Consider the following 25,564-nt stretch of genomic DNA (forward strand, 5'->3'; position numbering starts at 1 on the left):
GAGTTCATTGGTTCTTGTGGGTTATCCGGGCTGTGTAACCGTGGTCTTGGTTACACAGCCCGGATAACCCACAAGAACCACCTCTGTTGGTCTCTTGCCATGAAAACCCCCAAAAGGGGTCCCCATAAGTCGGCTGCGACTTGACGGTACTTTACACACACACACACACACACACACACACACACATATAGGGTGCCTACATTCTGCATGGACTGGTTGCAACTACTTTGATAAAATACATATTTCGTTATGTGCAAATGGCTTTAGATACCTATTAGGTCCATCAATTACCGTACAGCATATATTCAACACAAAAACCAGCAACGATTTGTTGTTGACCAAGGACAGCTGGACATCTCAAGGGCCCCGTTACCTTCAAGAGCTTCGGGCCTCATCCAACCCCAATCCGGCCCTGACCCCAAGAGACCCCGTGCAGCACGGCCACGCAGGCTTGGAGGCTGGGCAACCTTTCCCCTCGCCTGCCCTGCAGGGAGCCTCTGCAGCGGCCGTCTCGCCCCGTTGCTAAGCCACCGGCGTCAACAGCCCGTTCCCAGCGGTTGCTGCAGCTGCCGGGGCGAAGCGCTGCGAGGCGAGCCGCCTCCGTCGGGATGGTGGGGGGGCACCCCGTCCAGGGGCTGGGGGGGGCCGTGGGGCAAGTGTATCAAGGGAGGTTCGTCGACCGATTCCCGGAGCTCCCCACGGTGAGTCTTGGTCGACGGCTCCCTTTCCCCGCTCTTTGCCTTGCTTTTCTCCCTCTGCGCTTCCTGCAGAAAGGGAAAAGCGCATCCCTTGCGCGCAACCTTATTCTCTGATTCCCCAGGACACGCCAGAGGGAGGGGGGTGGTTGCCAACCTCCAGGCTTGGTGTGAAAAAAAAATACTTCCTTTTGTCTGTTTTGAATCTCTCGCCCTTCAGCTTCGGCTAGAGTTGCCAATAGGGTTGCCAACCTCCAGGTACTAGCTGGAGATCTCCTGCTGTGACGACCGATCTCCAGCCGATAGAGATCAGTTCCCCTGGAGAAAGTGGCCGCTTTGGCCGTTGGACTCTATGGCATTGAAGTCCCTCCCCAAACCCCACCCTCCTCAGGCTACACCCCAAAAACCTCCTGCCGGTGGCGAAGAGGGACCTGGCAACCCTAGTTGCCAACTTCCAGGTAACAGCTGGAGATCTCCTGCTATAAAACCGATCTCCAGTCAATAGAGATCAGTTCACCCGGAGAAAATGGCCGCTTTGGCCATTGGACTCTATGGCATTGAAGTCCCTCCCCTCCCCAAACCCTATCTTCCTCAGGCTCTGCTCCAAAAATCTCCAGGTATTTCCCAGCCCGGAGCTGGCAATCCTAGGAAGGGGGCAGAGACCAATGACCACAGTGACAAGGGGACTTTGGGGTTGGGGCAAATACGGAGGGCTCCCAGAAGGATTTGGAGACACGTGGCTAAAATTGGCCAAGATTAAAATCTGACTAGAAATCATTATTGTTGGATATTGAGCTGCGGCAATAATTTGTAATTAAATTGGTTTTTCCACACAGGAAAATCCTGTTGCAGATGCAATTACCGACATAGTGCAATATCCACCGATGTGTGGATGCAGCCCAACTCCCTTATTATGGGTTTGCTGTATGCATATATTGAGGAGTGAAGATATTTATAGTGGTGGTGGTTTACTACAGTTCGCCTAGGAGATCTGTCTGTTATACAAGCTCCCCCCACCCCCGTTTTGTTCTCATAGCCTAGGCCATGCTACAATATTGTAACTAGCCCAAGATCATACTGTAAACTGGATGGAAATGCATCCTGCACTTGCTCAGATACATCTTGCCTCAACTCAGTTGAGCATTGGCTGGAAGGGAGGGAGAAACAGCTCCTGGGTAGAGCCCACGGTTCCCAAGGGGCTGAGTGCCTGGAGAGGGAAAGAGAGTAGGTAGATAAATTATAGCAGGACCTGGACATCCAAGAATGCTTATGTCAAATACTCACCTGGAAAAAGCTTCTGCTATCAACATACATAAGCAAATACAAAATAAATACAAAATAAAGCCATTCCACGTCAAAAGGATATGGGATATGAGCATATTTTGCCTTGTAGTCTCTTGTCCTAATCTACAGGGTCTCTCTCTACTTGCTTTTTATAGGCTGGAAAACTGGTACCTATTGGAGAAACAGCTGCTAGTTGTCTCACAGAAATCGTACCCCAAGTAAGTACCCTGTTCTTTATATCTGTTGATTGATCATCAAAAGTTCTTCCCATATACCAACTGCTGTAGGAAGTTGCTCTCTAAATGGCCACAGTATCTTTAGCTTTCTGTATTCTACGACTTCTATGACATGTTAGCAACGTTCACATGTATGAACAAACAATACAGATGAAGCTGAAAAGTGTGTTTAGGGTTATGTGTGAGATGAAGTTTCTCATATTGGTTGCAGTAGACCCAGAATAGCAGTAGTTTCCAGCATACGTGCCTTTCACACAGTGGTTGCCAATTGCTTGGTTATTATGCAAACCCCATAGGGAAGCACTTTTTTGTTTTGTTATTTAAGTAGCATATCATGTAGAGTGCTCTTTCAGAACATATCCCACAAAAACATTGATCTAGAAGTGAGGTATCTAATGGGCTGGCTGTTCCATAACCTGCTTTGTGTGCCCTGCTTTCTGAGGGAAAATGGGAATCTGTCAGAAACTGAACTCTTCTGCTGGGGCACCTCACTACATAAATACTCTTGGTACAGCTGTTTGCTTGATGCCAAATTTCTGGAGTTTTGGGCACGGGGTAAAAACATTTTTATTTTCCTAGGTATTTATGTAGACTGCTGTTGGTGGTTATTTTTTCTTCTATCTTCTTAGCTTAGGGTGTGTTTTTTTTAAAAAAAAAATGCTTGAGTAAAAATAATTTTTTCACTTCTGCTGCTATGTTTTTATGATATTTTGCTTGTGTTCTTGACATGTAGGGTGTTAGCACTTGACTTATAGTGGACCTGTAATTTAAAGACATACCTGTTTTAATGGTGATCCTCTGTGATTGTTTCTCGGTTACTAATTGTTTTGCTTTGAAAGGGGATTTTTACACTGAAACTGAAGGATAAAAATATTTTACATGAATAAATTGATAGCCGTTAAACACAGAGGAAAGCAAAACATGGGAGATGTCTGATCACTTCCAAGGAAGTGCTGATTTTCACACTTCCACAGATCCAAGTACTATGTAAAACCCTTTCTTCCAGGCAGCTGGCATTAGTATGAATCAACAGGAAAATCAGGTTTAAAAATCTGTCATATTTTGTCCTGCCTGTCCTCTAAGGAGTTCAGGACACTGAACATGGGTCTCCCACGTCCTAATCTAACATCCTAACCACAGTACCACACTGACTCTAACAGTGCATTCCTGACCTTTAATGGCTACTTACGCCACTTTAATAGCATAATAAATACGATATAATTATTCATTATCTACTAAGGCATACTCTCATTACATTTTGGGGACTTTCTCTCTTCATTCTGAGGTGCTGATTTTTTCATGTAAAGAAAAATCTAAAATTTTCATCTGCTTTCACAGGAATCCAAGGCCACTGATGTTTGCCATAATGATGTTTGCCTTTAGTGATGTTTGCCATACAAGATGTCTTTTAAAACTTTTTTTCCTATTGCCTTATAGCCACTTACTCCACCTGTTGTACAAAAGTTTCGAAACACCAGCAATCCACCCCTTGGTGGAGAAAGAGTATTTCATGGTCGAGCAAATGACCCTGATATCGCATCTCATTTGACACATGGTGTAAAAACCACATCCTCAATAAAGGTAGGGATTTTAAATCGTTTCTTTTCCTCAGCAAAAAAATAAAAATAAAATCCCATTTATTTGTAGGGTTACCAACTTCCAGGTGGTGGTTGGAGATCTTCCAGAATTACAGCTGGCCTCCAGCTGACAGAGATCAGTTCCCCTGGAAAAAATGGCTGCTTTGGAAGTTGAACTCTATGGCATTATACCTGGCTGAAGTCCCTCCCTGCCCCAAACCTCCACCCTCCCCAAAATCTCTAGGAATTGCCCAACCCAAATTCAGCTTCTGTCTCTGAAGACTACATTTCATCAGTTTATTAGATTATCTTTGTTCACATACAGAGCAATACTAAATAGATCTACTCAGAATAGGGTTGCCAACTTCCAGGTGGTGGCTGGAGATCTCCTGCTATTACAACTGATCTCCAGCCAATCTCCAGTTCGCCTGGAGAAAATAGCCGCTTTGGCAATTGGACTCTGTAGCATTGAAGTCCCTCCCCTCTCCAAATCCTGCCCTCCTCAGGCTCCACCCCCAAAATATCCAGGTATTTCCCAACCCGGAGCTGGCAAACCTAACTCAGCAGTAAGTCCTATTTTATTCAGTGGGGCTTACCCTGAGAAAAGTGTTCTTAGAATTGTAGCCTCAATCCATTTTCTTTAAAATCGAGGGTGTAAATAGGGTTGGCAGTTATTATTTGTCTTTTAAAAAAATAAATAAAAAAGGTTTAACTATTAAAAATAGATGACATATTCTACAAAAATTACAGTTAGTGCCTTTGATGAATGTTGGTTATTGCATTTTTCATCAGTTGAACTAGTGCTATATTGATGCTTGATACTTTCCCTGAATAATGAATTTCAGAAATAGTAATTAAGTGATGGATATGTATACACTTCAAAATGTTATGATCGCGAAACATTAAATAAATGGTGTAGCTTAGCTGCATTGATCAGTATAAGTTAGCACTAGTCTTTGAAAAAGCAAATAGGATTTGCGCAATAGAATCCCTTTTGAAAGTACAGAATGTTTGTATCTCATACTATGTGAAATATCTTCAGGCAGCCTTACTGGTAAATCCACCTCCCAAAACATGCTTTCAACAAAAACTGAAAGAGAAGAAAGAATCTATTTATCTGAACAATCGTGAAGCGCCCCTTGGGAAGTGCCATGATCTTGCATCAAGATTACCTAAAGGACTGGATCTGACTAACACTACATTTGGAATAACAACCATCAGAGGTAGTAAATGAGGATGTTGTCGGGACAGTGAATGCCAGCTCTCTCATTGTTGAGTGTGGGGCAAGAGATACGTGGAAGAAGGCACCCAGGCAGAGCGGCTGTTGGAACCCATGGCCATTACAAGTACACATCTTATGCTTTTTCTAATAGCAGATTTTAAAAATCACACCTGGGGCACAGCTGCAGAATCCTGATGCTACCCCATGATAGGACATACATATTAGCCATGTTCAGCCTTCAAAATCCTTGGATATGGACCCCAACCCCAACTCTACAGATTTAGCAGAAGGTTAGAGTACAGACTCCCAAATCATGCGAACAGAGCCCACATAAATATAGCTACATTCTTGTGGAGTTCTTTCCAGACAGTCAAACAAATGTAAAGAATATGGTTGCCAACCTCCAGGTAGTAGCTGGAGATCTCCTGCTATTACAACTGATCTCCAGCCGATAGAAGTCAGTTCACCTGGAGAAAATGGCCGCTTTGGCAATAGGACTCTATGGCACTGAAGTCCCTCCCCTCACCCTCCTTAGACTCCACCCAAAAAATCTCCAGTTTTTCCCAACACGGAGCTGGCAACCCTAGTAAAGAAACTGGAGCAGGGAGAGTAGGCCTAATTCCTGATTAAGGTTGCCAGCTCTGTGTTGGGAAATACCTGGAGATTTTTAGGGTGGAGCCTGAGGCGGGCAAGGCTTGGGGCGGGACTTCAATGCCATAGAGTCCAATTGCCAAAGCAGCCATTTTCTCCAGGGGAACTGATCTCTCTAGGCTGGAGATCAGTTGTAATAGTTAGTACCTGGAGGTTGGCAACCCTGTTCCTAATACACGTGTTCAGCGTGACATGAAGTGTCTAACACCATGTCTCTAACACACATGTCTTCAGGAAGTGCCAGTCAGAACAGAGCTACTGATACATTGTATGAACGGCTCAACTATACTGTCGGGTCCCTCGCATGCCTCTGGAACAAAGTCTGCTCACATCAGGAGTCCTTTGGTACTGGCTTAGCTATTGTTTGTTCCTGTGATGTGTAATGAGAATGATTCCAGCAGTGAAAACGATTGCCAAGATATTTACTCAGAAATGATTTCGATCAGATTATTTCATTACTTACACTGTATTTCTTGCAGAGGGTCCTGGTGGAGAAGTTATAAATCCACCCAAGACATTTGAACAAGTCAATATAGAAGCACTTGAAGGGCATGAATTGTATGTTGCATCTCACAATGATTATTCTGTTGGTGAGTAAAGGCAAGAGAGTGTTAATGAAAAAAAATGCTAGGTATCAATAGGAGTTAAATTTAATTCTTTATAGTTTGCTTATGTTTATTCCTCCAGCTACAAAATATAATGCGAAGTAGACTGCCACTTTTTTTAAAGCTGTTGTATTTGAAATGGGGAGTTCATCATGATGATACTATTATAATACATTGTGGAAACTATGGATTGGATCCAGTGCAAAATTTGTGCTTCCACCGCAGCTCTTGTGCAAGGGAAGATCATGGTAGTTGCTTAAACTGAATTAGACTTATTATATTCCCAGTTATGTTTCTGCTTGCACAAGATCTTGTGCAGTCAGGTGTTGCCAACTCTGGCTTGGGAAGTTCCTAGAGATTTGGGGGAGGGGCCTGGCGGTCAACAGGGGTGTGGTTCCATATAGTCCACTGTCTAAAGCTGCCATTGCCTCCTTGAAGGCGGTCAACAGGGGTGTGGTTCCATATAGTCCACTGTCTAAAGCTGCCATTTCCTCCAGGGGAACTGATCTCTGTAGTCAGGAGATGATTTGTAATTTCAGGAAAACTCAAGGTCTCTGCTAAGTCTATGTTTCCACTTGCATATTGCTGGATCTAAGCCTATACTAGTGGCTGCCTAGTAAGTTTACTGTCTCTTCTGCTATTTGGGGATTGCCTTTATCAAGTCTCTTGATGGCTTGGGACTGGTACGCAAAATTTAGATCTTCTTTTTGCTTGTTTTCACTGTGCACATGGCACATAGTAAATGATGATTCTCATCTTCCATAGGGGAACCAGTGAACAGAAAATATGACCCAGCTACATTCCGTAGATTTAATCTTTATGGGAAAGAAACACCACATTTTAATGATGGACGAAACGTAGCCAGAACTTTACGCTGGCTTCACGAGACACAGATGTAAGTTGTGACAGGTACCCAAGGATGGGATTGGCTTTTCAACTCATTTGTTCCTTTCTGGCGGTACACATTTTGGCTCTTTAATGATCTGAGCCTATAGCTTCTTCATATTTTTTCAGGATAGTCCAAGATGATTGCACCTCATAAAACAGTAAAAAAAAAGAAAGAAAAAAGGTTAAAGTCCCCTGTGCAAGCACCGGGTCATTCCTGACCCATGGGGTGACGCCACATCCCGATGTTTCCCAGGCAGACTTTGTTTACGGGGTGGTTTGCCCGTGCTTTCCCCAGTCATCTTCCCTTTACCCCCAGCACAACATAGAGGTCACCATATTTCATAATTTATTGTTTATTTTATTTTGTTTACATTATTTATAGTCCACCTTTCTCACTGAGACTCACGGTGGATTACACAGTATAAGTCAATACGATCAACGGCTGGGACATCCAATAAATTATGCAGTACGGTTTGGCTTTTAGAAATTTGAAAACAAGCAGAAATCTGATACAGAGCTAAAACAATGGTGAAGCAAAGATTAAACATGTAAACATGTCGCATTAAATGATGCAGAAATGACCTAGCAGGAGCACACGTAGATACATTCCTTATACACATGCTGGAATCTTCTAAGATGACAATACATGTGACATCAGGTTTTTAGCATGGTGTCAATCTAGTTTGGCCTTCGAGCTTTCATCCCTTTTACATGGAGGTTGTGAACTAGATATGTTAAACATGGTTTGATTGTGTTGGGAAATTGATTTGACTGGCCTCTTCTGGACTACAGCCCTAATCTGTATTTTCCCTGCCTCCACAGCGTCTCTGTTGATAGCGCCATCAAGGCGGTTGTTCCACACTTCCTGTTTTTACATGGAACTTCCCTGTGTGTGTGTCATGCTTAGTTTTAAAGACTGTTCAGTATTTGGCAGAGGGGGGGGATTGCACTTGCGCTTCTAAAAAAAGGTACCAAAGAAACTGGTTTGGGAAAGAGCAGGGAAAATGAAGAAAAATCGGGACAGCACAGGATTGTTAACCAAGCTGCGCGTAAACAGGGAAAAAACTGAAATATAGGGAAATTAAAATGGAACACTGAGGCTGTCTTGAAGACGCCATTGTGTATGATGGTTGGATCCTCTTGATCACTCAAATTCAGTTCAAGTCCCACATGTTCTAACAATTCACAGACCACCACATTTTAAACTAACTATGTTGGATAGTCTACCACTGTTTAAAATTTCCTTTACTGACTACACTGCTTTAATGTCTTGTAATGAAGAAGAAATTACAGTATTTGGATTGGCAGTGGGTTATAAAAAAACAACAACCCAGAGGCAGAGTGAAGCTGAGCATGTGCTTTAGAGGCTCTCAGGGTTACAAAGTGTAACGGTCAGTCTAGTTTTCTCTCCATGGTGGTTTCCAGCATACAGTGCAATCCTATGCATGTTTGCTTGCTCACTCCCAGGTACGTGTGCATAGGATTGCAACTCTGCTGTACTGGGGCTACCCTCCAGAAGGTTCCTGCTAGTGCTGTTCAAAATAATTTCTCCCACTCCTTAATGCATTTAGCATGATTCATTGGGCACAGATGTTGAACATGAAACAACTTTAAAATAAACTATTGATCTGGAATTTTTTTAAAAAGCAGTGACGACATACATTGTGCTACCATATAGTAGTTTGTTTGACAGAGTCAAGTTTTATACAGGGTTTTCTTTCATAAGGGCCTCTCAGATGATAACATTCCAATAAGAATATTAGAATCATGAACTGCATAATGGTGTGTTAACAATTATTTGATATGAGAATTGGTCTTCCAAACCTGGTCTTGCGGTGAGTTGTACAATCAAAATTGCTTATCGGTTGAGAGTTAAAATTGTGCTCCTTTGAGGATCACCTTGGTTATTAAAACTGAGTGCCAAAGGAGGGGAACAAAGTAGGTTACAGTTGTCATTTTATTTAATTCTGCAGGAAGAAATCTGCAAAAATTGTGTCCAAAATAAGTGATGATTTCAAGGAAAAATTTCAGCCTCAGCTTGGAAAAGTCCTCGATCCGTAAGTGAATCAAGAGGGTGTGGTAGAATTAGCTCCATTGTTAAATCCATTTGAAATAGGCTGGCAGATTGTGGTAAGGTTTTTTATTCCTGACCTTCAGCTTTTTGGCAGGGGGAGCTGCAAGTGACTTAACAGGTTCAGACTGCTAGCATCTGCCATTGTGTAGTAAGCCACATTGCTTCCCACCCCCTTGGCTCTGATTTTAAGACATCCTTTCAGGCTGGAAGAGGCTGAGGTGATAGTCATAGGCTGAACTATGTGAAGCCTCGCCACACAGTGATCAATACCAGCAGCTTCATATTATCACCACAATTACTCTGTGTTTAAGATAATGGAGAAACGTGCCCTGTGAATACATTCTGCCTCTGTACTGAGATTGCCTGTCAGCTGAATAGTAGTAGTGGACCTGGCAGTGTGGGAATGTGTGGAGGGAGGTTAATGGCAAAGTACCAGAATATCTAGATTTATGGCATAAATAAAACCCCTTCAAGGAGCTAATGGAATGATTTACAGTTTTCTTCCTGCAGCCACAGACACTGAAGGGCTGCCCTGTAGCTTCTGAATTTGTCTTTTGTTTGATAAATAAAGCTCAACATTGACAATGCACTGGTATTACATAAAAAAGAAAAATGGTTAACGTTTTGCATGTGAGTCAAGAAAGAAAGAGGCCTAAACTACATGATGCATGTTAATGTATGGGTTGAGCTTAAGTAAAAGCCAAAGGGAAAGTAAACCTTAAGTAAAGGTTAATTTAGGGTTGTATTGGAGAATGTAGTATGTCAGCTAACATGTCAGGGAGGTTTTACATTGTTAATTATTCCTTTAGTTCAAGCCGCACTTGGAAGGCACGTTCTTGGAGGAGAGGGCTATTCATGGCTACTAGTAAAAATGGATACTAGTCATGATGCATACCTATTCTCTCCAGGATCAGAGATGCATGCCTATTATATTAGGTGCTGTGGAACACAGGCAGGATGCTGCTGCAGTCATCTTGTTTGTGGGCTTCCTAGAAGCACCTGGTTGGCCACTGTGTGAACAGCCTGCTGGACTTGATCATGGAATCATAGAGTTGGAAGGGACCACCAGAGTCATCAAGTCCAACCCCCTGCACAATGTAGGAAATTCACAACTACCTCCCCCCACACATACCCCTAGTGACCAGAAGATGGCCAAGATGCCCTCCCTCTCATCATCTGCCTAAGGTCACAGAATCAGCATTGCTGACAGATGGCCATCTAACCTCTTCTAAAAACCTCCAGGGAAGGAGAGCTTACCACCTCCTGAGGAAGCCTGTTCCACTGAGGAACCGCTCTGACTGTTAGAAAATTCTTCCTAATGTCTAGACGGAAACTCTTTTGATTTAATTTCAACCTGTTGGTTCTGGTCCCACCTTCTTGGGCAACAGAAAACAATTCAGCATCATCCTCTATATAACAGCCCTTCAAGTATTTGAAAATGGTTATCATATCCCCTCTCAGTCTTCTCCTCTTCAGGCTAAACATACCCAGCTCCTTCAACCTTTCCTCATAGGACTTGGTCTCCAGACCCCTCACCATCTTTGTTGCCCTCCTCTGGACACGTTCCAGCTTGTCTACATCTTTTTTAAATTGTGGTGCCCAAAACTGAACACAGTACTCTAGTTGAGGTCTAACCAGAGCGGAGTAAAGCGATACCATCACTTCACATGATCTGGACACTATACTTCTGTTGATGCAGCCCAAGACTGCATTTGCCTTTTTAGCTACCGCATCACACTGCTGACTCATGTTCAGTGTTTGGTCTACTAAGACCCCAAGATCCTTTTCACACACACTACTGCTCAGACAAGTCTCCCCCATCCTATAATTATGCATTTGATTTTTCCTACCTAAATGCAGAACTTTACATTTGTCTTTGTTGAAGTGCATTTTATTAGTTCTAGCCCACTTCTCCAGCCTGTCAAGATCATCCTGCAACTTGGCTCTGTCTTCTACTGTATTTTCTACCCCTCCCAATTTGGTATGCAAATTTAATAAGTATCCCCTCTATTCCTTCATCCAAATCATTTATAAAGATGTTGAACAACACAGGGCCCAGCACAGATCCCTGAGAAACTCCACTAGTCACTTCTGTCCAAGTGGATGAGGAACCATTAACTAGCACTCTTTGGGTACGATCTGTCAACCAATTGCAGATCCACCTAACAATACTAGGATCTAAACCAATTTGTCAACTAGAATACTATGTGGAACCTAATCAAAAGCCTTACTGAAGTCTAGATAAACTATGTCTACAGCATTCCCCTGATCCAGCAAGGTAGTAACTTTATCAAAAAAGGAGGTAAGACATGACATGACTTATTCTTGAGAAACCCGTGCTGGCTCTTAGTGATCAGATCCATCCTTTCTAAATGCTCAAGGACTGACTGATGATTTGTTCGAAAACTTTTCCTGGTATAGAAATCAAGCTGAAGGGTCGGTAGTTACCCAGATCTTCCTTTTCCCCCTTCTTGAAGATGGGGGCAACATTTGCCCGCCTCCAATCTTCTGGCACCTCACCTGTTTGCCAAGAGTTTTCTAAAATAATGGACAGAGGTTCAGCAATTACATCTACAATTCATCTGGCCCAGAGGATTTTGTTTCCTTTAAAGAAACCAGGTGTTTATGCACTACCCCAATACCAATTCTAGGCTGCAAATCCCTTCCCTCATCACATGTTCTGTTTATGCCATGTTGAGCACCACTTCCCTCATGAGAAAAGATTGAGGAAGTTCTGCCCTCTCTTCATCTCCCGTTACAATTTCACTTTCCGGTCCACGCAGTGGGCTTATGTTGTCCTTGTTATTCTTACTCTGTACATAGGAAAAGAACCCTTTTTTGTTGTGTTTAGCATCTCTTGCTAGCCTAAGTTCATACTGAACTTTAGCTTTCCTAACACTCTCCCTACAAGCACTAGTTATTTGTTGATATTCTTCTTTGGTTATAAGGCCCTCCTTCCATTTCCTAAATGAGTCTTTTTTATTTCTCAACTCCTGGCCTCTTTAGGCTTCTCCCATTTTTCCTTCTCAAAGGAATGATTTGTGATTGCGCCTTCAGTATTTAATTTTTAAGAAACTCCCACCCTTCTTGAACTCCCTTCTCCTTAAGTATTTCTGACCATGGGATTCTACCTAGCATAAGTTTAACTTCATTAAAATTTGCTCTTTTAAAGTCTAACCTATATGTCTGACTACGTACAGGTTTTCCTTTCCCCAAGATTGTAAATTCCAAGAGTACGTGGTCACCACTACCCAGGTGCCTACTACTTTAACCTCATCGACCAGTTCTTCCCTGTTGGTGAGAATCAAGTCTAAGATAGCAGATCCCCTTGTTTCCCTGTCCACTTTCTGGAATAGGAAGTTGTCAGCAAAACAAGTCAGGAACTTACTGGATCTTGCATTTTTAGCAGCGTTGGACTTCCAACAGATATCCGGGTAATTAAAATCTCCAATGACCACCATGTCCCATCTCTTTGAGAACTTTGTGATCGGGTCTAGGAGTGTCCCATCCAAGTCCTCTGTCTGGTTTGGTGGTTGATAGCAGACCCCCACAATAATATCACAATTATTTCTTATTCCTTTTATGTTTACCCATAGAGTCTCAACGGCACTACCATGCTCAGATTCATGAACCTTGGTCTGATCCCGCATAGCCTTTCTGTTGTTCTTATGTTCTAAGGATTTCTAGAGATCAAGTCATTGATTCAGCCAAGTTCCCTAAAAAAAAAAATGGTGTGAAACTTTAAATACATTTTAGCTCCAATAAACCCTACTTTAAAAAAATATTTTTTCCATATATTAATCTTTGCTCAGCTGCAATTAGTGCACTGAAAGCACAGTTTCTCCTTTTTTGATAGGTGTATAACAAACTCTGTTGTTATTTTCTTATTTAACAGATATAAATGTGCATTTATTTAGGCTGCTTGAGTTTCTTTCCTCTTCTCTCTTTCTCATTCTCTCTCAAGAAAATATAAGCATCAAGATCAAAGACATTCATTGCCTGCTGTGCAAATATTTTTGACAGTTATTACTATGTGCTAAGAGGAAAAAGGGTTGTAAAAGAAATGGATTATCAGTGGTTGTAGCTTTGATTCATGCGGAAAAAGCCCCAGTGAACACATTACAGGTGAACTCTTACCAAATGTCTTCATCAGTTGTCTTTAATCTTTACATACAGGACAAGAGGTGAACTGACAGCCCTGATTTCGTTTTCTCATCTTGAACAAAGATTACACTTGGGTGAAAAATCAAACACTTATTTAGCAGATTCTTTTCTTTTACAGCATAGCGGATACGCTTAATGTCCCTCCAGACCACTCATTTGGGATGTGCCTAAAGCCTGATGATCATGGCAAGTATATACGCATCTTCCACAGAACTTTACTCAGAGCCTCACTATTCATTTTTGTTTATTTATTTCTTTAAAGTATTTGTACCCCCTCTTTCCCCTAAGACTCAAGGCAGCCTAAATACGCCCGAGCAGTACCTCTAATGAAATGCAGTACCTCTAAAAGATACAAGCACAATTTGACGTAGGATTATTAGTCATTATCCAGGTAAGTAAACAACTGATTTAAAAAAAAAGATCATCCCAAATTCAGTTTGCCAAATTATAAAAAGCCTTGATGAAAAAGTTCCACCTTGTATATCCTTCTGTACGTAGCTTTCCGCACTTGTTCAGACTGTCTTCAAGGGTACATATGAACGCACACGATGCTGCCTTCTACTGAATCAGACCATTGGTCCATCAAGCTCAGTCTTGTCACAGGCAGGATGTTGATGCAGTCATCTTGTTTGTGGGCTTCCTAGAGGTACCTGGTTGGCCACTGTATGAACAGACTGCTGGACTTGATGGACCTTGGTCTGATCCAACATGGCTTTTCTTATGTTCTTATGTCTATTCAAACTGGCAGCAGCTATCCAAGGTCACAGACAGAGATCTTTCACATCACCTATTATCTGATCCTTTTAACTGGAGACACAAGTTTTTACCTGGAGCCTTCGGTATGGAAAGCAGGCGCTTTATCACTGAGCTACAGCCTGATACTGTGGGTGCTACAATTGCTCCATCCAATGCTTACAATTGCATGTTAGGTCAGATAAGCAGATTACAAGCCAGTTGTAACTGGCACTTCTAGCAACTTCACCAACCTGGGTCCAGAAGCTTGCCATGTGATAAGGTCTTTCAGAATAGTTACTTAGAGAAGGGGTTGTGTCTCAGTGGTAGAGCATCTGTTTTGCATGCAGAAGGTCTCAGATTCCATCCCTGGCACCTCCAGTTAAATAGGATCAGGTAGAAGGGGATGTGGAAGACCCTGGAGAGCTGCTGCTAGTCACAGTAGACAGTATGGATCTTGGCAAACCAATGGAGTGACTCTGTATAAGTTAGTTTCTTGTGCTGAACTAAAACATGGTACTGGAGAGCTTTGATTTTATTTGATGATTGGTTGCTTATATAGGTGTTGGGGACCTTCTTCATTATCGGCTTCCAAGTGAATACCTACGGGGGAAAGACAGACAACGGGCTGTTTTTACTGCAATTCGACAACACTTGAAGAAAGCTAATTACCACAACTTTGAAACATTATTTGAAGCATTCAGGCATTATGATAAGGTTAGTGGCATTCCAAACTGAGGTGAGCATTTTGTGTGAATGCTGGATAAAATATTTATTCTCAGTTGCCAGTATTATTCCTAAATATGAGCATAAAATTTATAGCCAAAAATTATTCCTTATATATTAAGAGTAGAACTTTTCTTTTCTTCTTTTTTTATGGTGAGTGTGTGATCACACCATTAGATAACTACGAATACCCATCCCATCTCAGGCATTGAGTCTCCCTGGGTAGCCTTTACCCATTCCTACTCTGGATTCAGATGCCACAAATGTCATAACAAACTGCTGCTTGTTTGTTTGCTGTACTCCCTCTTTGTCCTCTTGCTCAGAGCTCAGGTGCAAGCTTCCTGGTTTGGGAAGCCTCGAGTCAAACTCCAATTTGCAGAAACATCCAGTTGTAAGCACCTGAACAAATTAAGAGTTTATATCCTGACCACAAATTGGGATTCTAAGCTGTCATTTAATTCCAGTTTAGATTCTTGGTCATGGAGAAAGAAACAATTTGCCCAGGTGCCCAGATATGACCCCAAGCTTCTTAAACCAGGAAACTTTCAGTCATGGGGAGCGAGGAGTGGCACAGGAGCACAGCAGACAAGCCAGGCTCATGGCCATTCCAAACAAACAGAGGTTGCCTGAATGCACCCATTGGCATCTACCGTAGGCTGGAGGAACTTCCTCTAGTGGAAGAGTCACTTAAGTTAGAAGAACGCTCCTTAGGCTGGAAAACCTCTGCAGACATTGCTCAATGGAGTGGTAGGATACAGTCCACTGGGTTGTAGGCCTAGCATCCAGCTTGCGTAATAAAATCAAGATAGACCTGCTCATACTGCAAAGCGCATTATGAAGCTTGATGGCAGCCTGATTTTGTGCTCTTAGGATGGTGATGGGAAAATAAGCAAGGATGACTTGAACAAGGCCTGCTTTCAGCTTAATGTTGACCTGGATGCAGAGCTTCTGGACGCTTTGTTTGATTTCTGCGATTTGGATGAAGATGGCTTTATTGACTATCTGGAGTTTGTAAATTTCCTCAACTGGAAAGACAAAATGTCTTTTGGCGAGCATGAAAAATACATACTTACAAAAGGTATGTGGTAATCATTCAGATATAATTCAGTCCATAGAGTTGATTCCTATATTTTTTTGTTTATTTACTTCATTTATCTCCTGTCCCCCTGGGTGGGGACCCAATGTGGCTTACCTCATTCTCCTGTCCTTTGTTTTATCTTCACAAAAACATAGGTTAGGCTTGAGTATGAATGGCCCAAGGTCACCCAGATCCTAGATCCTAGTGCAATACTCTAACTGTACCACACTGGCTCTCAGTATATGTCTAATTCATTAGACATTTCCCTTAGGAAACTGGAGATTTGGAATCAGCAGTAAAACAGAACAGGCATGTTTCTCCTTTCAGTACTGTTTGAGATGTTACAACCAGTGTATTCCAAGATGTACTGTACTCCTTAAGACACCCAAAGTACCTTTATCAAAAGTATATCCCACCTTTCCCCCAAGACTCAAGAGTATATCACCATGTCCACTTCTTATTCACCTAATTGTAGGCCATCCAGGTTGGCCATGCAGAAGTTCTTGTGAAAGTATAGCCTTTGGTCTTGAACATTTTATCCCTTTCTGATATCAGAATGTGTTTGGTCCGTTTTGCTGCAAAGCTATCCATAGGTAGTTTTATTTTGTCAACTAGCCTGTCATTTCAGAATTCAATGTAACCTAAAGTGCTGTTTTCTGTGAAACAACATCTGAATGGACTTGTTTCTTAGTGTTGAATTCATGCAGTGTAAGGATTCCCTGTTTGTACCATGTATTCTAGGAATACTTGAACTCACTTGCATGCAGCTCCTGATTTATATTTCCAGCCATTGCATTGTGTATTATCATTTCACAGTAGCTTGTCTCAACATTTGTGAGTTTTTGAAAGGCATTGCTGATAGTCTGAACCTTGATATACTTCGGTTCCCTTTTGGAAACATATTAAACTTGTCTTGTTGGTCTCGTAATGGTTTTATTGTATCTCTGTATTGTTCACTCTGACTTCATGTCAGGAGTAATGCAGTGAACCCTCCTGGGTTCTGATCTGCAACAAAATGGCCTGTGTGGATGTTTAAATAATAGTAATCTGGATGATCAGTTTCAAGATGATGCATTTTCTCAGCATACCACAGTATGTATGATAGGTAAATAGATAAACATCAAGAAACTGATCACAATAAACCTGCATTTGTCACATTTGTGATTTCTTCTGGCTAGCCTTGGAGGATTCTTGGAAACCATGTTTTGGTTCATTATGCTTCAGTTGATTCAGCTGATTATGGAAAGCACTGCATCCAACTGCCTGGAATTATGCAGAGTGTCTTGCTTTAAATAGCATTTGCCTAATTGCATCAAGAATGTCCAAATATTTACTACTGCCTGTCACCATCCAAAATACATCCCAGTTCATACATTGTATTCCTTCAGCAAGGATTAACATTCTGTGGAGAGATCTCACATAATATGTACTATTCATTACTGATTCGAACTCTGCCATGTTGATACCGGGGCTGCTGTTTTCACTAAAGCACCAGTAATTCCAATTTCTTGCCTATGCAGTGCTGTCAAACCACTATGAAAACTACCTATCATAGCAATTAGGCTATCAAACTCACTTGGACAACTTAAAACAATATCATAAATTATGTGATACAGATCCTCATCACAGAAAAAAAAAGAAATGCAGTCTGTTTGAGCTGGGATAAAATACTGAGAAAGTTATGCGGTTGTATCCTGCTCTCCCTCCAAGGAACTCAGATCTGTTCACATGGTTCTTCCCTTCTCATTTAATTCTCCCTGTGAGGTGGGTGAGGCTGTGAGAGAGCAATTGGGTCAAGGACATAAGAACATAAGAAGAGTCCTGCTGGGTCAGACTAGTGGTTCATCTCGTCCAGTATCCTGTTTCACACAGTCACCAACCACTTCCTCTGGAGGGTCAACAGGGCATAGAGGCCAAGGCCTCGCCCTGATGTTGCCTCTTGGCTCTGATATTCAGAGGTGAAGATTCACTTTTATCACCATGGCTAATAGCCACTGATAGACCTATAGTCCATCAATCTGTCTAATCCCCTTTTAATGCTGCTTAGGCCCATTGCCATCACTCTGCCAGCAAATTCCACATTTTAATAATTTGTTGAATAAGCAAGCATTTTTTTTGTCCATCTTGAATCTACTACCCATCAAATTCATTGGATGCCCTAAAGGTCTAGTATTTGGGGAGAAGGAGAAAAAGTACTCTTTCCACTCTCTCTACCCTATGCATGATTTTATAAATCTCTATCATGTGCCCTCTTTGTCTCTTTGCTAAACTGACAAGATGCAGACTCTTCAGGCTTTCCTCATAGGAAAGGTGCTTCAGCTCCTTAGTCATCTTTGCTGCTGTCTTTCATACTTTTTCCAGCTCTGCAATATCCTTTTTGAGATAACGGTGACCAGAACTTTACACAGTATTCCACCATATATCTATATAGGGGCATTATAATATTGGATGTTGTATTTCAGTCCCTTTTCTGATACTATGCTGCATAGAGTTTGCCCATTTCACTGTTGTGGCACGCTGGGCTGATATTTCACTGAGCTATGTACTGTGACCCTAAGGTGTCTTTCCCTCTCTGTCCCAGTAAGTTTAGACTTCATTGGCATATAAAGTTAGGATTTTTTGTTCCAATGTCCATCACCTTACCCTTATCTACATTGAACTTCCTTTGCCACTGTGTTGCCCACTCACCCAGCTTGTGGAGATCCTCCTGGAGGTCTTCACAGTTGGGCCGAAAACGCACGGGCACTTACTCCGGTCTCCGCCCAGTCTCCTCCCATTTTATTTCCAGTTCCAACCAGGACCAAATTCTCGCAAACGAACAACACAGATGCTGCTGGCTGAGCGTTGTCTCGACCCAAAATGAACCCGGCTTTGCGAATGAAGACCCCAACCCTGGCTCACCTCAGATTAACAGGAGCCTATTCTTCTGGCGTCACGACGTCCCGCATGCCTCCAAACCCCTCCCTGCGCAACCTCACCCCCTTTTGTTTCCAAATTTTTTGAAAAGTGGGAGCGCAGGGCTGTCATTGGTCAGTGAGTCAGCCAATCACCACCGGGAGTGTGCTTTGCTGAATGGCCAGGAAGTGCGTGTCTCTGGCGTTTTCAGTTTTGACGGGCAGATCAGCACGCTGACTCGCCATGGATCAAGAGAGGTTCTGCGCACAGATTGTCCCCCCGCCCGGTTTGAACTGATCCTGGCTGGAACGGGGAGGACACTGGGAAGAAACCGGAGTAAGTGCCCGTGCGTTTTCGGCCTTGGTCTTGGTTTTCACCAACCTGAATAATGTGGTGTCATCTTGGCCTCTGCACTGCTCACCCTCCAGGTCACCCAGTGAGCTTCATGGCAGAGTTGGGATTTAAACCTGAGCCCCCTAGATCAGGGGTGTCAAACACATTTGTTACTAGGGCCGGATATGACATAAATGTCACTTGGTCGGGACGAATCAAGTGTACCATAAAATTTAATGCCAGGTAACAGAGAAATAAACTTTATAGAAGACACAGGCAAAGCTAATTACTGATATTATTTTTTACTTTATTACTTAAAATACAAACATGCTTAAAACAATAACACTCTTACATTATTTTCTTTCATTATTTGATCATTGATACCTCGGGACTGCGAGGGGGGGCTGCCTTGGCTGGTTGATGTGCTGGATCAGAGCTCCCAAAGGGCCTGATCCAGCCCCCGGGCCACATGTTTAACGCCCCTGCCCTAGATCCTACTCCAGCCACTATATCACTCTTGCTGTGTTCACCCTGACTGTGAGATGGGACTATAGGATAGGGATCCAACCATACACTATTGTCATATTTGCATGTGAAATTAATGCATGACATAGTCCATGAAGATACAACAATATCATCACCATCTGAGCTGACACTTGTTTTCACTCGACTTAACACCAACTTTATATCAATCATTGTCTTTATTTGATGTTTGAGGCAAAGAAATGATCCTGTACCCTGAACTCTGTCGGTAAATTGCAGTGAGCTCTGGTGTGACAAATGGTGTGGTCCTTTGGCATAGTGATTCTGATGCCAAACTACAAGGCCTGCTTTGAACAGCATTAGATGCTACTGGTTGCTTTGATATAACAAGCGGCACTTGGAGAAGCATTTGAACACTGTCATGATCACTCAGGGTTCCATTAAGTGATGAGTGGCCTGCATAGTCAAAACTGTCCATTGCAACCAATATTAATTAATCCTTAACTCATTAGGAACAAAAAAGGATCGATCTCTGGGAACTTAAAGGGTTATGAAGTGACACAGGAAAAGAAAAAGGCAAAATCTGTCACATAATTTCACATCAAATCGTGGTTTTAGAAGTACATATTTGTCATTTCGTACAGCGTGCCACAAAACGGAAAACCCTGCGTGAAGATGCAAGGGGATCAGACTTAAACAACTTCCTTTCATTTTTATTCTTGTATCTTGTTGTATAACTTCTGAAGCTTTGGAGATGTTACTATTAGGATTGTAACAGCAAAAATGTATAAGTGGATGGGCAGCCCATTCCTGAAGGGGAGGAGGCAGTTAGGCAGCAGCTGGGAGCTGCACAGCCACGTTGCCTCCACAGAAGCTTCTCAGCCACCGAAAATAAGAGGCTTTTAAAAAAGTTAAAAGGGAAAATGCCCCCATTGAACAGAGCAAGGCTACGCCACCAAAAAAGGTGGCATAGCCACCCCACAGCTTGACGGGGCATTTCTGAGTCCAAGGGGGTTAGGAAGCTGCCTAAAGGCAGCTCCACCCCCAGGAATGCCCTCCATGCTGGTGCTATGCTCCCACTTCAGGATTGTAGCTATAGTTTATGAATGGAAGTGCCATGGTTCATGAGATAGGTGTTATGAGAAAGTAAGTAGAGGCCATTTTAGAAAATAGCATTCATAGACTTATGCCAACTTTCTGCTGATGTCTACCCAATTTTTTCTCAGTCCAGACTGTGTCTTCTTCTCATTTAGGTGGAAATTGCTGTCTGGCATGAAAATCCTACAGCAGACTATCATAGGAACAAGACTATGATGCATGGCCTAGGGTTTTGCTAGTCTGTGAAAATGTTTGCTATTTTGATATCATTTACTCCTTACAGGGAAAAGAAGAGCTCCGTTTGACCTCATCCCCCCCGAAGGTACAGAAAACAAAGCAGATGAAAATGCTATTCTGAAGCCTGAAGACATTGTACCAAAGGAACCAGGAAGTTCAGAAAAGACACCCAGAACACTTTCAAGACCATCAGATCGTGTGTTTTCTGATTATCGTACAACTTCTTCTCAGTATAATGCAGTTGTGGGAGGCATTCCTTCAAAATGTGGGTAGATGCACATATGTTTTTATTACTACATTAGCCAATATATTTTGAATGCTCTTAGAATCTGTATTTTGGTATGTTTGGTTATTTCTGTATTGTTGAATTTGTTTTGCTCATCACCGGTTGGTCAGCGAGCATAAAGAAGAGAAATAAAAGAAAGGAAATATTTTAAATGCTTGTAGATGCTACAGGAGCCCCATGGCGCAGAGTGTTAAGCTGCAGTACTGCAGTCAAAAGCTCTGCTCACGATCTGAGTTCGATCCCGACGAAAGTCAGTTTCAGGTAGCTGGCTCAAGGTTTACTCAGCCTTCCATCCTTCCGAGGTTGGTAAAATGAGTATCCAGCTTGTTGGGGGTAAAGGGAAGATGACTGGGGAAGGCACTGGCAAACCACCCGCAAACAAAGTCTGCCTTGGAAATGTCAGGATGTGATGTCACCCCATGGGTCAGGAATGACCCGGTGCTTGCACAGGGGACCTTTACCTTTACCTTTAGATGCTACAGGCAAAAGAACTCATTATCATCAGGCGCTCCCTCTGCTCTGGGTCCGCCAGCCTTCTCTCGGCTGGCTTGCTGGTTTTGCTGCAAGGGAACCTGAGTTCTGGTTTGTCCCTAAGTGACCCATAGAACTTGCATAGAACTTGCATAGTTCATTTCCATCACCCTTATGTAGACTGGGACCAGAAGCATTTTCTACATTTTTTTTTTAGGGTTCAGATGTGCTAACAATAATCTAGACTCTGAGATAAGAACTGTGTATACATGTTTCAAGTATTATGCCAAGTGACAATTTTAAATTAAACTCTTGATGTTTTATTTTGGATAAGCATTTCAAGAACACATGTTCAGAAAAATGGATACTAGCATAAGTCTAATTTTAACTGTCTTACTGTTAGAATTGAGCCTTACTTCTTAGTATCTGTCTGAAATGAAACAAAGCTCGCTATTTAATGCTCAACACTTACAGAAATATTCTATGATACAGCCAAAGTTAAGCAGTTTTCATGTTGATTTCAGCCAGTAAAATAAGCAGTTATTCAACTCCACATCCTCAAAATCAGTGAGACTTAAAAAGTTGTTTTCTTGGCAGGGTTGTGCTCACAGTGAAAGAATCTTGTTAATCTGTAACATTTTGGTATTTTTGATTCCACGTGCAGTTGGCCATAGTAATTAAAAACCCCAACAGCACAGGTAGATTAGAAGAACAGATGTTTGTACTGCATTTCCAAAATAAACTTTCAGTGGGAACGTTTAGTGGGAAACTTTTAGATTTCTTTTAAATAATTTATCCCGACTTTGTTAGAGATATGGCAAGGCACAGTTCTGTGTGAATTAATACCTCCAACATAACAGTTTCTTTTCCCCCCCTTTCCCCCTTTTTTTGTGTCATGTGCTTTGCCATAGTTTTCCCATTATATGGGGTTCCAACCATTCGTGCAGATATCCCTGCACCTCGCTTTCGCCGCATCAGTGACATCACTAATTATGGAGATCAAGCCAGTGCTTATGCATTATTATATCCAACCATCTTTAGCAATAATGGAGTGTATGAGAGAGACTTCTTCAAGACACGATCAAAAGAAGAGGTATATTGATCCAGAAGCTTGTTTATTGAGACCTCATTCTTGTAGCATATATGTGAAATAGATGCACTCTCTGCCATTTGTTTGGCTGTAAGAGTGCCTCTCTGATTTATAAAAATCCATTGAGGTACTATATTTCTCGAATAAAAAATGTAGTAATTGGTTTATAGAACTGTTTGAGAGATTAGGGTATCTTTGGCTGTTTCCACATGCTTCGGCATCCAAATTTTTGAGCAGCCATACAATGGTGTACTATGATCTTGCTCCAGTTATCCTTTCACTGTCCTCTGTATGTTCTTTCCCAAACCGTGGTCCAATCTTTTTGGAAAGATCAGTCCTGAGCATATTATCACACTGTCTGAACTGGAAGGTTTGTATTTGCACAAGTCCCACCTACAATGGGGCCATTTTCCTTCTGTCAGCCCCTCATAGCACCATTTCCTTCATTCGTCACCAGATGATTTAAAAAAACAACAACGATTCCCAGTTAAAGAAAAAAGCCCTCAAAGAGCTCTCCATTGGTGCAGCAAAGAGAAAATGCAGGGGAAATGGAGGTTGACAGAGGAAAGTATGCAAACCTCCCATGTGGAAGTTCTGTTGTCAGTGTTCATGCCTATGCATTCGCATCAGCAATGAATGCAAAACAGAATTTTCTCCACATGGATGGTGTCAGAGGTCAAGAGATATTTAGAACGAGGTTGACATGTCCATGAGCTTCTTCTTTTTTCCTCCCAGTAGAATAATCTAATTACACGATGTTGTATATGTTACCCAGGAGTTCACAGATCTTAGCCACACCACATTTTGTGAACACTGAAGCTTCCAAACGTATTGCAGAGATTTCCTTGGCTATTTGTGCATTTTCACATTGTTTGGTTAAAATTCCGCATCTATAGTAGCCCGTTTATAGTGAAATCCTAAACAGAGTTACATTCTTCTAATCCCATTGACTTCAGTGGACTTAGAAACATTTAGGATTGCACTGTTACAGCCAGTGTGGTGTAGTGGTTAAGAGTGGTGGTTTGGAGTGGTGGACTCTAATCTGGAGCACCGGGTTTGATTCCCCCCTCCTCCACATGAGCGGCGGACGCTAATCTGGTGAACCAGGTTGGTTTCCCCACTCCTACACATGAAGCCAGCTGGGTGACCTTGGGCTAGTCACACTCCCTCAGCCCCACCTACCTCACTGGGTGTCTGTTGTGGGGAGGGGAAGGGAAGGTGATTGTAAGCCGATTTGATTCTTCCTTAAGTGGTAGAGAAAGTCAGAATATAAAAACCAACTTTGTTTCTTCTTCTAGTATGTTGCCCTATAATTTTGCCCTTTAAAGAAAGAAAAATTTGGAAACGGGGGAAATAGCTCCATTGAAAACAGCAATGCTGCGCCAACAAAAAGCTGGCGCAGCACCGCTGTAGTGGAAGGGGGCATTCCTGGCCTGGAAGGAGTTAGGAAGCTGCCTACTGGCAGTCCCCCCCCCCCCGAACGCCCTGGGAATGCCTCCCGAGACGCTGGTATGAGGACTTGCACCAGCAGGATGTGGCAGGAGGCCAAGGTGGCGTCCTAGGGCTGTGCTGCCGCAGCAGTCCTGGGGGGCTAGTGTAAGTGGCACTACGCCAGCACCCATGCCAGTTTGCACAGTGCAAGTGGCACAGACACTGGTGTAGGGGTCTGGCTGCCTCCTAAGCCCATTTGGCTCCCAGGAATGAGCTGTGAGTCTGTTACAATAAAAACTCAGTAATCTGCAACCAAAAATGATTTCAGAAATAATCAGATTGGATGTGGGGAGCTTTATAAATGAATTTGAAGCAACTTTTTTTTTAAAAGCAGGCATATAAGACTCTGGTATGGATTGAGACCTCAGAATAGGAGAAGGAAGAAGGTTTAAGCTTTCCCTTTGGGCTATTTTCCTGAATTAAAATTGGTACATTACGCTAAACATTATGCAAGTCCTGATCAGGATCTGTGTGTTTGCTCTGGTGTATGCAGAACTATTTCAGATTGGGAAAATGCTGTGGGGGAAGGCTTAATATCCCGCACCACCCATGTCACAGTTCTGACCCAAATTGAGGTTATGCGTGTCTATAACCAAAAACTGTCTGGGAACTCATTTGCAAACTCTCAGCATTGTGTCTATTTTGGCCTTTTATCTTGAATCACTAACAGGTTTTCCCGTATTTGTTCCCTCTCTCCACTGTAATTTCACCATGTGTTGTGTGTTACTTTATAGATTGCACGCATTCTGCGCAACATTGGTGTGAGTATTTCAGATGAAAGTTTTGATGAAGTATGGAGGCAGGCCTGCCTGAAAGATCATAAAGGAGAGGCTTGTGTGGAATCTGTCCGAAATGTACTGGACGAGATGCAAGCATCATACATAAAAAAGCAGATGATGGGTTCTCTGTGATATTTATTTTATTTACATCCTTGCTGCATGTGAAAAAGATTCTCCCATTTTTACTGTGTTTGCAAAATAGAGAGAGTACAAGTTCAGTCATTGAAAATAAATAAAAAACAACCTGTACGCTTTTGATTCAGAAACTTATTTTTGAAGATAAAGAAAACATTCCAAATGAGAAACTTGTATACAATTGGTTCTTGTAGGTTATGCGGGCTGTGTGACCGTGGTCTTGGTATTTTCTTTCCTGACGTTTCGCCAGCAGCTGTGGCAGGCATCTTCAGAGGAGTAACACTGAAGGACAGTGTCTCTCAGTGTCAAGTGCGTAGGAAGAGTAATATATAGA

The 25,564-nt window shown here is 42.4% G+C and overlaps 1 protein-coding gene across 1 annotated transcript; it reads left to right on the top strand.

The window, feature by feature from the left end:
- The first annotated feature begins 608 nt into the window (after positions 1–608).
- EFHB (EF-hand domain family member B) lies at positions 609–25,267 on the top strand. Its single transcript, XM_056857076.1, has 13 exons — positions 609–701; positions 2,135–2,197; positions 3,653–3,796; positions 4,835–5,015; positions 6,145–6,255; positions 7,036–7,165; positions 9,132–9,215; positions 13,515–13,582; positions 14,691–14,845; positions 15,725–15,932; positions 21,025–21,243; positions 22,647–22,828; positions 25,051–25,267. The coding sequence occupies exons 1-13, from the start codon at positions 609–611 to the stop codon at positions 25,225–25,227; spliced, it is 1,815 nt and encodes a 604-aa protein (XP_056713054.1). The 3' UTR covers positions 25,228–25,267.
- The last annotated feature ends 297 nt before the right edge of the window (positions 25,268–25,564 follow it).

Source organism: Euleptes europaea, chromosome 11, assembly GCF_029931775.1.
Source record: "Euleptes europaea isolate rEulEur1 chromosome 11, rEulEur1.hap1, whole genome shotgun sequence".
Taxonomy (NCBI): Eukaryota; Metazoa; Chordata; class Lepidosauria; order Squamata; family Sphaerodactylidae; genus Euleptes; species Euleptes europaea.